This window comes from Centruroides vittatus, unplaced genomic scaffold (genome assembly GCF_030686945.1).
Source record: "Centruroides vittatus isolate TY-2023 unplaced genomic scaffold, ASM3068694v2 contig_862, whole genome shotgun sequence".
NCBI lineage: Eukaryota > Metazoa > Arthropoda > Arachnida > Scorpiones > Buthidae > Centruroides > Centruroides vittatus.
Window position 1 is genome coordinate 1,269,222 of NW_027122562.1, and position 12,505 is coordinate 1,281,726.

At 32.4% G+C, this 12,505-nt stretch overlaps 1 protein-coding gene across 1 annotated transcript; it reads right to left on the reverse strand.

Annotated features, from left to right (window-relative positions):
• Nucleotides 1-1,293: 1,293 nt before the first annotated feature.
• On the reverse strand, nucleotides 1,294-8,990 carry LOC136982680 (interaptin-like). The gene is made up of 17 exons (XM_067279244.1): nucleotides 8,821-8,990; nucleotides 8,077-8,739; nucleotides 7,935-8,012; nucleotides 7,741-7,794; nucleotides 7,513-7,653; nucleotides 7,326-7,400; nucleotides 7,174-7,204; nucleotides 5,928-5,959; nucleotides 5,599-5,844; nucleotides 5,453-5,530; nucleotides 4,005-4,079; nucleotides 3,819-3,929; nucleotides 3,557-3,738; nucleotides 3,438-3,491; nucleotides 1,630-1,713; nucleotides 1,463-1,564; nucleotides 1,294-1,386 (listed from the first exon to the last, which is right to left on the reverse strand). Exons 1-17 carry the CDS (start codon nucleotides 8,947-8,949, stop codon nucleotides 1,332-1,334), a joined length of 2,190 nt encoding a protein of 729 aa, XP_067135345.1. The 5' UTR covers nucleotides 8,950-8,990; the 3' UTR covers nucleotides 1,294-1,331.
• Nucleotides 8,991-12,505: the final 3,515 nt, after the last annotated feature.

The following is a 12,505-nucleotide window of genomic DNA, read 5'->3' on the forward strand; positions in this document are numbered from 1 at the left end:
AACAAAACTTTTATATTTTCAAAAAACTGGTTATTAAACTATCATCATCATGCAGATAATGTGTCAAAGAAAACACCACAAGTCCAATTTCCGTTTGGCAGAAAATATGGAGTTTTTTTGAAGGTTACTAAATTTAAGGGAAACAGTTTGTATCTGGGAAGAGTTCATTTCTCTTAGTTTTTGATTTACTTTATAATTAATTAGAAGTTTTACCATTTTAAAATACAGTCAAACCTGTTTTTATGCGCTCTTTTTATGTGCGATTTTTTTAATGCGAATTTTTAATTTGTGCGGTATAGTTGGCGACTAGTCTCGTGCGATTCGTCATGTCTTACGTTGACTTATTATAGCTAAATAAACTTATTATAGCATAAATGCACTTATTATAGTAATATTATTGCATGAATATGCGAAAAATGAAATAATTTATTTTTTAAGTCAACAAAACACTACCTGGACAAAAATATGTAAAACAGACGATAGACCAGACGATGCAGTCAAGTTCTGACATCTGTTGTCAATAAATTCTATTTCGTACGGTTTTGAGTTATTTTCTATGTGAGACTTTTTTTATGCGGTCCCTGTTGACCGCATAAAAAAATATTTTTTAATTGTGTCGCGAAAACTATTATTTACAGCCATTCGTGAAGTTTCGTGAGATTTTTTTTATGCGTTTTTTTTAATGCGGTCCCTATCCCCCGCATAAAAACAGGTTTGACTGTATAATGAAATATAGTCCTGGTTAACATTTCGTTCAGAACATGTGATTCCAGGGAATGAATTAGCGTACTGGTGCTAAAGGGAGGATGACTATATATATTTTACCCTGATATATTTGATACTGGATTTTTATTTTATTTGAATTATGCTAGACGTGAATTTTCAGTTACCATTAAAAAAACAGCCCACCAGTGAAGTGACAAGTGGGATAACACCACTGTTTACTGATCCTGGGTTGGTATCTGACCAACAGACTGAATACGTGGAGTTTCCCAGGTTTTTTTCACTTGTCTAACACCTAAATATGGGTCAGTTTCCCATCAAAAGTCCTCCCAGAAAGCAAACCCCTCTTGGCAGAGCCCAGTGTTGTTTTCCTTCATCTATCAAGTCTATTCCAATCAAAACAATATGTAGACTTAATATAAATATATTTTATACGATTTGATGCATTAAAAATAATTGAAAAGAACAAAATAAAATATTTTTATTTAAAATTTTGTGATTTCTGTGATATTCTTGATTCAAAATTAGATAAATGTGTTCAATTCTTCCATTTTTAAAAAGTTAAATTTGAATTTTATTTTTCTTTGTACTTTCAAACAATTTCGACCTTAAGATGATTTAAATACTTTTTCTCTGTACTTTTCAGCATAAATTAATTCATCTCTAAAGATAATTTTTTATGTATTATTTTTGTAAATAATATTTAGAATAATGATCATTTAAGCTAATTGTGTTTTACCGAATTTCAGGTAACTTTTGTCCTTTCGTATCTGGATCAATAATCGTATGTTGTCCTCCAGTAGGTCGTTTTATGTGATTACATTCAGATGGGGAAGCATAACTATAATATATAAAATGTAATTATTATATAGATAAAATTTCTTAACAAAAGATAAATTTTCTTACTTCGTATTGCCAATACGAATGATTTGCATTGGTTTCATATTTAATTTGAAGTCGAACTTTAAAGATGCAGGAGTGCTCTTCAAGCTATGTGAAAGTATTAACTTTTGTTAATATTTATATATATATATATATATATATAATTATTTAATTAGAGTTGTAATAAAAAATGAAAATATAAATGAAGATGAATCAATTATCACTAAGTTTAATATTGACCATAGTACTAGTTAGATATTCAAAATATAGAGAGGCCCACAAAGTCCCTATTAATGCTGATTAGAAGTTATTTTTATCTTCCTTTTAATATAAAAATTTTAACTTTTATTGACAATTGGAAGTTATTAAAGAAAATGGACATGGAAGTAGTCTCCAATAGCTGTTTTTAGGTCAAGTACTGCAATGTAGAATTCAGAAATTTTTTTTTACAATGTCCTAAACTTTATTTTCACATATTAGGTATACCGCAAAAGATCCATGTTGCTGTATACTTAATATATCGAGATTTGTCGAGATATTCTTTAACTGAAAGATGCAGCATGTTATTTCCTGCATAGGTACTCATTGAGGCGGAGCGTTAGTGAAGCCTCTTCTATGGGACTTACAGAATTGCGTTCGTTCTCAAAATTTAATGGGCCGATTTTGATAAAACTGTCATTTTCCATAAATTGCGAAGAAGAATCCAAAAATGTTGAAAACGAAGTCACGGACCTCCATTTTTTTGAGATACAAAGTGGGATCAAAGTGAGAAATTTAAAGAAAGCATCGCATGCGCTTAACATAAGATGGGCGCGGAAAACCAACAAAAACAAGAATAAGTCCGAGATTCCCCTCGCCGTAAAAACTTTTAATCACGTGACCTATTTGCGTTTGCGCTCGGATTGCGGTGGGGGTCCAGCTAGAGAAGTTTTTATGGCGACGGTGTTGTCGAAGTTACGCCTGTACGGTTGTATGCGTGATATATCGATATAAAGACGATTGTATTCTAAGAGTTTTTTCTGTACTATAATTACAAATGTAGTAAAAATAATATCTTTAATAAAAGTTACTATATGAAAGTATTGAGGATTTTCCTTTGGCCGTCCCTGTCACGTGTTTTAGCCATCCATTATAATCAGGATAGCTCTTGTCGTAGATACATGAATACTTTCGGATGTTTTCGATAAATCTTTCCAGATCTAGAGTAGCCACCAGAGAACATACACAAAAGCTCGTTTACCGCCATTTTCGCACTGTGTCACAATGACCTAGAATTCACTGACCTCTGATTGGTGGAGAGTACCGTTTTACGGCCGTATTCGCGTCGAAAGTTGAACACTGCTCAACTCGCTTTTACGCTGGTTTCACGACCTGCTGAGGTGTAAAATATCATGGTCACGTGATTAAAGGCTTTTACGGCGAGGGATTTTACGCTAGTGGAGTCTCGGCCTAACGCGCTACTTGATCATATTGCGTTAGGATTGAGTCAAGATTGTACAATGATGATCTGAATGCAATTTTTATATCATGGACTCACAAAATTAACTTATAGACATATCCAATATATATTTTGAAGCATTATTATTTATTACTAAAATTTCAAACGAATATTTCAATGATCAAACGAAAGCTTATTTATCTTATCTACGTTTTTACGCTAATGAATTTGATTTCTACTTTTCTTAGAAGGACGAATGATTCTTTTTTTTTGTATGTTTGTTTAGTATAATAGGAAAACTTTTATCATTATTTTTAATTTTATAATTGCAACAATATTCTTTAATGAATTAATATTTAATCTGTATATAAAGTATTCCGATAATATTACTTACAAGCTAGTCGCCTTCTTCACGGGCCTTTCACACGATATGCATTTTGCCATGTGCCTAAGAATATATAAAATTCCAATTTAAATTATGAAAAGTAATTTCAAAATCAAATGTATTATTACGTTTTTGTTCCTGCTGGTATAGGAGTTTCCCATTCCATAAAAGATTGAAGCTGTTTCATTCTGATCGCTAAACCTTTTAACTTATTTTCAATCATAGCAGAGAGATTCTCTACTTCCGCTTTTTCTGACTTATTCTCTAATTGTTCAATCAAAGTACTACTTGTGTTATTTAATACTTCTTCCTATTCAAAAATGAATATCTTCTGTTGTAATTTTACATTTAAAAAATTAATTTTAATATAAAATATTTCATAAGTCTCACTTGATTAGTAATACTTGATATTATTTCATTCATGCTTTTGTTGGTCTCTTTTACCATATTTTCGTATTCTTCTTTATTTACTTTGTCTTCTACGTCTCTAATTTCTGCTTTCTATTCATTAATTTATGTTATATATATCAAAATATGAATATTGAGTTATTAAAATACAGAAAAACAAATCCTTACGCTGGCTAATGCATAATCTACTTCAATTTTATTAGCTTTAGTGGCTTTCAGCATACTTATGCTACTCTGCAATTCCTGTAAAATAACGTCGATTTAAAATGTTAGTAGTAATTTATAATTATGTTATTGATATACAAAGTATTGTATAAATCTATAATCAGACTAAATTGAGAAAACTTTATTTTGCAAAATATGTTCCTCTGATATTCAAATATACAGTAGACCCGCGGTAATCCGGAACCCCTTATAATCCGACATGCCTATATGCAGCTCGGTATGCAATAGGCTGAAGAGAGTGGTGCTTGGTGGAGTTCCTGACTAAATAATACCCGTTTTGTTTACTGAATTCATCCTTAAATACAGAGAAATAGAGAGTGGTAAAAGATCGTACAACGAACTTTTACTTTCGAGGAGACTGAGAGACAAAGCCTTACTCTCGCGTTTAGCCAATGTAAAACAAAAGAAAATTGATGAATATTTGCATGCACCATAAATTTATTTGTTTATCCATTTTTAAATTAAGATCATACATAGTATGTACTGTACCTTGGAAATACTTACATATGTTGTATGTAATTGATTGACATCAATATGTTTAGTTATTATTTTTTTGCAAGTGCTATAGCGTTAATGACGTTAATTTTATAATAAACCCTATGCTATCTATTGTGTTATTTAATTCACTAAGTCTCATATTGTATATTATGTAGTACATATAGATTTGATCTTACCGTTTTTATAAGTATGTAATTTGTCGGATTACAAGGTACTCCTTTTCAAAAAAGTTCCGGACTACAAGGGGTCGGTGACAGCTACTATAGTCTGACAAATTCGATCATCCGACATCGCCTTGCAAAACGTTTGTCGGATTACCGCGGTATACTGTATTGTTCATTTATCGTGTCAATTGTCTGGAAACTTCACAGAACATTGACGTAGCTTAGTTAAAATTCCCGGACTACCTCAGTGAACTGTAATAGTGATATTTTATATTTCAATAATATAAATAATACAAATTATTCTAAATCTCTTTTTTATATATTACAATTATCGATAGCCAATGGCCAAGACTATAAAAGTTTCAGTCTTCTGCTGTGAGCGTCCGAGTTCGAGTTCTATACTCGAGTATAGAATTTTTTAGAAAAACTCTTTCCTCTGTTGGCACTAAGGTTTTTTTCATGCAAGTCTATTATGGGTTTGGCCAGGCCCACATGGAGCGAGGGCCGGGTGGTGAGCGACACTAACCGACATATCCGGAGGAATTATTACTGAAAAATTCCTGGACTTTTCGACTTATCCGGATTCGATCCAGGGTGCCCCAGAACGGACTAGCAGTAGGCTACCACCTTAAAATAACTCATATCAAGTAACCCAAAGACAAAATTTAAAGTCAGAAATAGCCAGAGAAGACACTAGAATAACACTGTAATTCTACATTTTTTGCAAACCTCAATTAATATAAATCGTTGACAATCTTTTTCAACATCTTTTAATCTTGATTGAACAAGTTGAAATTCTTCTTTATCCTGCAAAGTTAAAATATATTTAAACTACAGATTATTTTACGATATTTTACTATGTAAATATCTTCAACCTCGGGCGTAAATCCTCTTTCATAATAATCCATTAATATTTTAATATTTTCGTTTTGTTTACTGAATTCATCCTTAAATACGGAGAAATTTTCATTTATTGTTTTATTTTCAACAGTAACTTGCTTGATGTTGAGATGAACATTCATTAATTGTTCCATTATATTGGCTTTATCCATTTCATCCAATTCTAAATCTTTTCCAAATTTATTGATAATTGGATTAGCTTTTTGTACAAATTCATCAAACTAGAAAGTTCAAAATAAGCTCTTAGTATTATAAAATTACTAAATAAATACTACAAATTGCATTTAAAAAAACAGACACTTACTAAATTTCCAAGTGTGGCTAAGTCATAGCCTCCTAATAAATATAATAAATTTTACATCATCATTATGATATACCGTATATATTTTATAATATTGTTTATATTTTATAAATCATAATATATTATATATAAACATTCTATGCATTTCATTGATTCAAAAAGAAAAAAGGAAAAAGGGCCCACCGCTACTACAGGGCCCCATATCAAGCTTTTCAATGTCCTGCTTGACAGTGGCATAATGAGAGTATAGCCAATGTGGCGCTGGACACAGGCGCCAATTAATTAGCGGTATATATACATAGATATATTAATAATGCATATGTAATTTATTTGTTTAATCTAGGACCAGATTTTTAGGCTGTCTGAACTCGTGCCCAAAGGCCTTCACAAAAAGATGATAATAAAAATTTAAAAAAGAGAGAGAAACGAGAGAATAGTAGTAAGAAACGATCCAAAAAACGAAATTTGGCAGTGTATATTTGTAAATATCGTATAAAATTGAAGTACAGAACGCTGTAATAGAATTTACACGGGCGTTGGTCGCTACAGAGGCATTCACAGTTGAGTGTGTTCTAGGACCACCACATAAATAAACCCGTTCCTGACTAAATAATAATTAAAATAATTTAGAAAAAACTACACTTAAAACTTCACATATATACACTATAAGAAGAGATTGACTTTTGGAATTCGGTTTCCTGAAAACTCGTGCTTCCGTAAATATTTTTTTAACAGCAAAATCATTTGTAAACATTCATTTTCATTGTCTGTTTTCTGTTCAACTTATTGTTTTAACGTTTTAAATAATGCTTTATGTGTTGTAAAAATATTCCCTATACAATATTGAAATTTTCATATCTTAAGAGATTTTACAATTTTTCTTTTCAGTTCTGTGGAAACGAAACTTTGTTTACAACGTGTAAGTCGTTTGGTGACTTTCGTAGGGATTTTAATTAACGCATTACGTCCAAAAAATCGGGAAATGAGTTTATACATCACGGATCCATTCACTTTTCATCATAGTCGTCAAATTTGATACTTGATATCGTATAAGATTTAGGATTTTATTAGTACTGGATTTCAGGTACTGAACGAAGACAGAATATCTACAAGTGTAGGATACATTTTTGCGGGTTTGAGTCCCCCTAAACATGCGCTTTGATTTTTGTCTAAGACCTCGCAGGTCTTAGACAAAAATCTAGATTGTTTATCCCTAAAGCCACTGAATGAGGATAAAAATGATACTCACTCTCATGATGACTCGTAAATCCAGTGTTATCCTAAAGAAAATATTAAATTGTATTTTATTTTAGCATTGACATATCATATACCAACTTAAATTTAAACTGTAAAAAATTAACATGTTTAAATTAAATTTTATTTAAAATAAAACAAAAACACCTCTAAAAACTTGATACGATCGTAAGTTACATCCAATAACTCATAAGCGTCCACTAATCGCTTATCACCATCCACCTAAGTTTTAACAAAGCATATTTTAGGTTTTAATAGTGAAAAGTATGTATTTATTGTTATATAATTATCATCATTAATTAAATATTATTAAATAAAAAAAATTATGATGTACAATTTTATCAATCTTGTCAATTATGTGAGAATGTTCAGTTAGTTGTTGGTTAATTGATGATAAATGTTTCTCCACGTAGTCTTTCATCTCGAGATATTCTCTCTTTATTACAATTTCTTGTAGCTTTTCATTGACTACATTCTAAATTAAAACGTAAATAATCATAAACAGTAAAGTAAGTTGAATTATCTTTAGTTTTGATTAATATTTTGATTTCAGTATGCTTACAAACCACTCTGCCACACTCATGATATGCTTTTCGACGTCATTAAATATTTTTTCCTGTAAATAAATTTCAAAATACGGTTAATAATAAGGCATACTTTTCATTTAGATTTAACCTTTTAGCAGTTTTAATTATCATTATAAGCCTATTTATTTAGTAATAATGATATTATGTTTGTAAAATATGATACACTTACATTTTCCTTCTTCTTTTTTTCAAAATCTCTTCTTTGTTTATCTATAGTTCTGGCATGGGTGTCTAACACGCCTACAATCTTTAAGAAGAAAAAAGTAACTTAATGGAAAAAATCATATTTTTTTATTTCTTAAAATATTTACCTTATCGATGCCAGATTCCATAGCATCAATGCGTTTCGAAAAATTCATACTCTGCCACATGTTTCCAACCATCCACTTCCGTCCAGAACAGTAAGTATCGGATAATACATCACTCGATTCTTTGCTAGGAATTTTTTTCTCTTTCTCTACATTAAAAGTTTCTGGCTCTTCAAAAGATTTATCAGAAATTTTAGCGTCATTTATGCAACTAATAGTTTGTTCCGAAGAAACGGATTCGATTTCATGTTCGTCTATTTCATTAAGAGATTCTTCTTCCATTACAGAACAATCTTTAATATTAGTTTTTGTTGAAAAATCTAATTCTTCCAAGTTTGAAATACCAGATTTTACATTTGATTCTTCTTCTAATACAGTTTTATTTGTAGCATTTTCAATTTGAAGCGATTCCATTTCTTCATTTAATCCATCCTCTTCGTACTCGTGTTCCTGCATGTTTAACGAAGATTCGTGGTCATCAGAAATTATCATCTGACGTTCATATTTAACAACTGTTCCTATTATTGAAGAATGCTGTAAAGTGTCTTTTGATCTGACGGGTGAAATAAAATCAGACTTTTTGTGCTTCGTAAAAATATTTGGCGCGCTTGTCATGAAGCAAGCGTTTTCTTGGAGATCCTTTACTAAAACTCTTGCTCTGAAATCCTGTTAAAAATGTCATAATTTTCGTTTAAATTCATAAATTCTGTTTGTAATTAAAAATATAGAATTTTAATTTGAACTCACATGAATATCGAGCTCTCTAACAATCACTTTTAAAACGGTTCGAAGGACTTTAAAATTGACTACTCCTACTTCTGGAGTATTCAGAGCCACATCGATTAATTGATCCAAAGTAAAAATTTTGCTTTCCATACTATTATTAATTTGTTCCTTTGAATAATTTTATTTTAATTAGTTTAGAACGGTTCACTCGAATTATCTGTTAATTTTTTAAAATCTGGAATTTCAACAGCTTATGAGTGTAATCTTATCCGAAAGCACATAAACGTTCAATAATAAATTTAAACAATTAAATATTATATTTTTTTATTTGTTGAAATCGCAAGAAGATATTTAAATAAATTTATTTTAAAATATTAGAATTATTTTCTCTTATATCTAAACTATTTTTTTTTATTCGTGAGATTCAGAAAAAGTGTTGTGTTTGTAGTGTTTTTTATGTAGCGTTTTTACTGCTACTACTTTGCTTCTCGTCACTGCGCGCGATTTAAAACGAATGAGACGAATCGTAACAAAAATTTATCATAAGTTTATTTTCTGCTCGCGTAACAGTTACATGACTCGACGATGCGGCTAACAAAGAACAACTAACTGTAGAGTTCTTACTAGGTGAGTCCGGTCCCGTTCCAGGAAGTGATAACTCTTACCACCTGGGGTTCGTTACGACTGTTAAGATGTGGAGGGTGACGTTCCCCACAGAGTATCCCCCAGTGATAGACGAGTGATAGAATTGATGTCGAACTGTGGCGTGCCGTGACATTTGATGATAGGGAAGCTGTGTTTCTGTAAGAAGCCGACTTCCAGGGGCAATCAGTTAATTGCGCGTCAGTAATGGTCTAGGGTCCATTCGTACATGGGTGGTGGCTGTAGAGACAAAGACGACAAGTATCTGACAAAAAGCGTTTATTTTAACATAAAATACACATACACTATGTACAAAATAGTTTGCTTTAGGACAATCAGTGGTTCGGATGTCCAGAGCGTCGATGTGGTTCTTCGATGGTCGATCGAAGGTGGCCCCGGGACAGTGGCGTTGACAAGTCTGTAAGGCACGGGGAGACTTCGTCCGTTGGAGTCGGGGACACGGTCTAAGTCCGAAGTGGCACGGGTTACAGGTTGGCACAATAGCCGAGAAATTGTATTTTTTTTTTTTTTTTTTTTTTCTTGCGCGTTGACACACGGCGTTTTGGTTATTCGGAACGTTAACCGAGTGCCAGGTGTCCTCGATTGTCGGAGATTATATCAATCTCCGTTCTTTCTTTCATCTATTTTGATTGGTCGTTCTCCCTCAATCACGCTTCCCGAGTGGTTGGTCCCTCGTTACTAAACGTAACGAGACTCTTACCTGGAGCGGGAGAAAAGTCAAAATCGAAGACGAATTCGATCTTCCACCAATCGTAGGACGACTTCCTTCCGCGATTTATGGTTTCTGCCTGGCAGTTTGATATAAACAATGGGTGTCCGACTACAAACGACTTTTACCTATGTTTTTTTTAAACTAATAAATTTTTCTCTAAATTAACCGTTTTTTCGCGTCTTTCGTGACGGGTCAGACCCGTCCGATACCTTACATTTCCATAAAAGTTTTAAACAAATACTGGAAATCACAAAAATAAACAATTTATGTATTTTAGTTCTAAAATACAAATAATACATATATAATACAAATTGATACGATACAAACAATGATAGAAAAACTTGTTTTTTTTTAATTTTTTATAAACTCATTCTATTCGGCGATTTTTTCTGCCAAGTCGTTAATTACTTTATCATAAAAGTCGCTGGTCGTCGACTCCATCGACGTATTTAAAAGCACTTTTTCTATCGAAAGCAACGCTAGCGACGACAATTTTTCCTCTGACCGAGTGTTCCTGGCCAATGTATGAATTCGCTTCGTGTTCAAAAAACTGCGCTCAACTGACCCACCGGTAGATGGTACCGTAAAAATTAATGATATTAAATCATATAATTCTTTTAGTACGTCTTTGTTCGGATCGACATTAATTATAATATGTTTTATGTTTCAGAGTTACTTGTCAATATAGTCCGGACACGAATATAAATATTGCGATTTGCTACGTAATTTAGATAAATAAAAAAATTTCTCATAAAATTTATTTAATTGAAAGAATTAAAACACGCTTGGAAAAATTGTTAATAATTTTAATATTATGATAAACATCTAAAAGTGATAAAAATTCTAAAGATTTTATGTCTGAAAATCTGTCAATATAATTATAATTTTCTTTTAATTATACTGTAACTAGCTGACCCGGCCACGCGTTGTTATGGCTCAAAATGTATCTATTATAAATGTATAACACTTCCCCCGTGGGGGAAATTTCAAAAAATCCCTTCTTAGTGTACATTCTCTTGACGTACCCTATTAAAACGCAATCAAAAACGCATCTAAAATAGTATAATAAAAGCCGAGTTCTTCACAGTAAGCCTTAATCCCGTCACTTTTCCCGCTGGGGAATATCGAAAAATCCCTTTTTAGTGTATATTCTGTTGACGTAACCTATTAAAACGCAATTAAAAACGCAAAAAACCGCACGTAAAATAGTATAATAGAAGCCGAGTTCTTCACGGTAAGCCTTAATCCCGTCCATCTCCCCCACTGGGGGGAATTTCGACATGTATATTATATAAAAACACGTGCGTATTCGAATGCAACGTTGTGTCAAAATTTCAAAGGAATCGGTAGGAACAAACGAACGTTATATTTTATTTATACTTATATTATACGTTATACTTATATTATACGTATTATACGTTATATTAAATATTTTATTTATATAGATAGATAGAAAATGATCTGCTTCAGTCCATTCTCACAGAAAAGCAGAATGCCTCACAGAAAAGCAAACTTAGGTCGTCGGAAGGTAGCGCCATCTGTTGGACATAAAAGTCTTAATCCATATAAAAATATATTTTTGAAAGGAAGGAAATGGTGTAGGGGTATGAAAAATAGATAGTAGCCAATTCTCAGACCTACTGAGTATGCATATAAAATTTGGTAAAAATCGGTAAAGCCGTTTCGGAGGAGTACGGTAACAAAAATTGTGACAGGAGAATTTTATATATAAGATTAAATATAACTTTGCAAAGAAACGTACATAAAAATAACATTGAATACTCTCTACTTTTTAAATCTTAAACAATTCACTTTGTCAGACAGCTCCCTACCCAGTGGCTAAGGGATAGAATCGTTGGAAGCGTTACCCGTGGGTAGCTTCCACCAGCTAAACCGGGTGAGGTTGGTGCTCTGTAAAGCGCATGCGCCAATGCCCTCTGGCTGCTTTACACCATTCAGATATTCTCGCTGTAAAAGCTGTCTCAGAAGCGCATCCATTCCGCCACTGACTCTCGTAGACTTGACAAAATTTCTAAATAAATGTAGCATTCCTTTAGAGGCGAAATTGTCGCGTTGTAAGTAATAAAGGCAAAAAAAAAAAAAAAATCCTAGCCGTCAGAAAATGAAATATCACGGCGTGAGAGATACGAGCGAAAGTTTCAAAGTTGGATCAACACTCGCGGACCAAGTCGAACGGAAGTGTCCAATTGATTAACCCATCAAATTAAGAATTAAGGGGACAGATCCTTTAAAAAGCCAAAAATTCAAGGAGAAAGAATGGTGGCTTCTCCCCGGCTCAGTCTGTTTTCCTCCGTGACGGTTTCCCCGTTG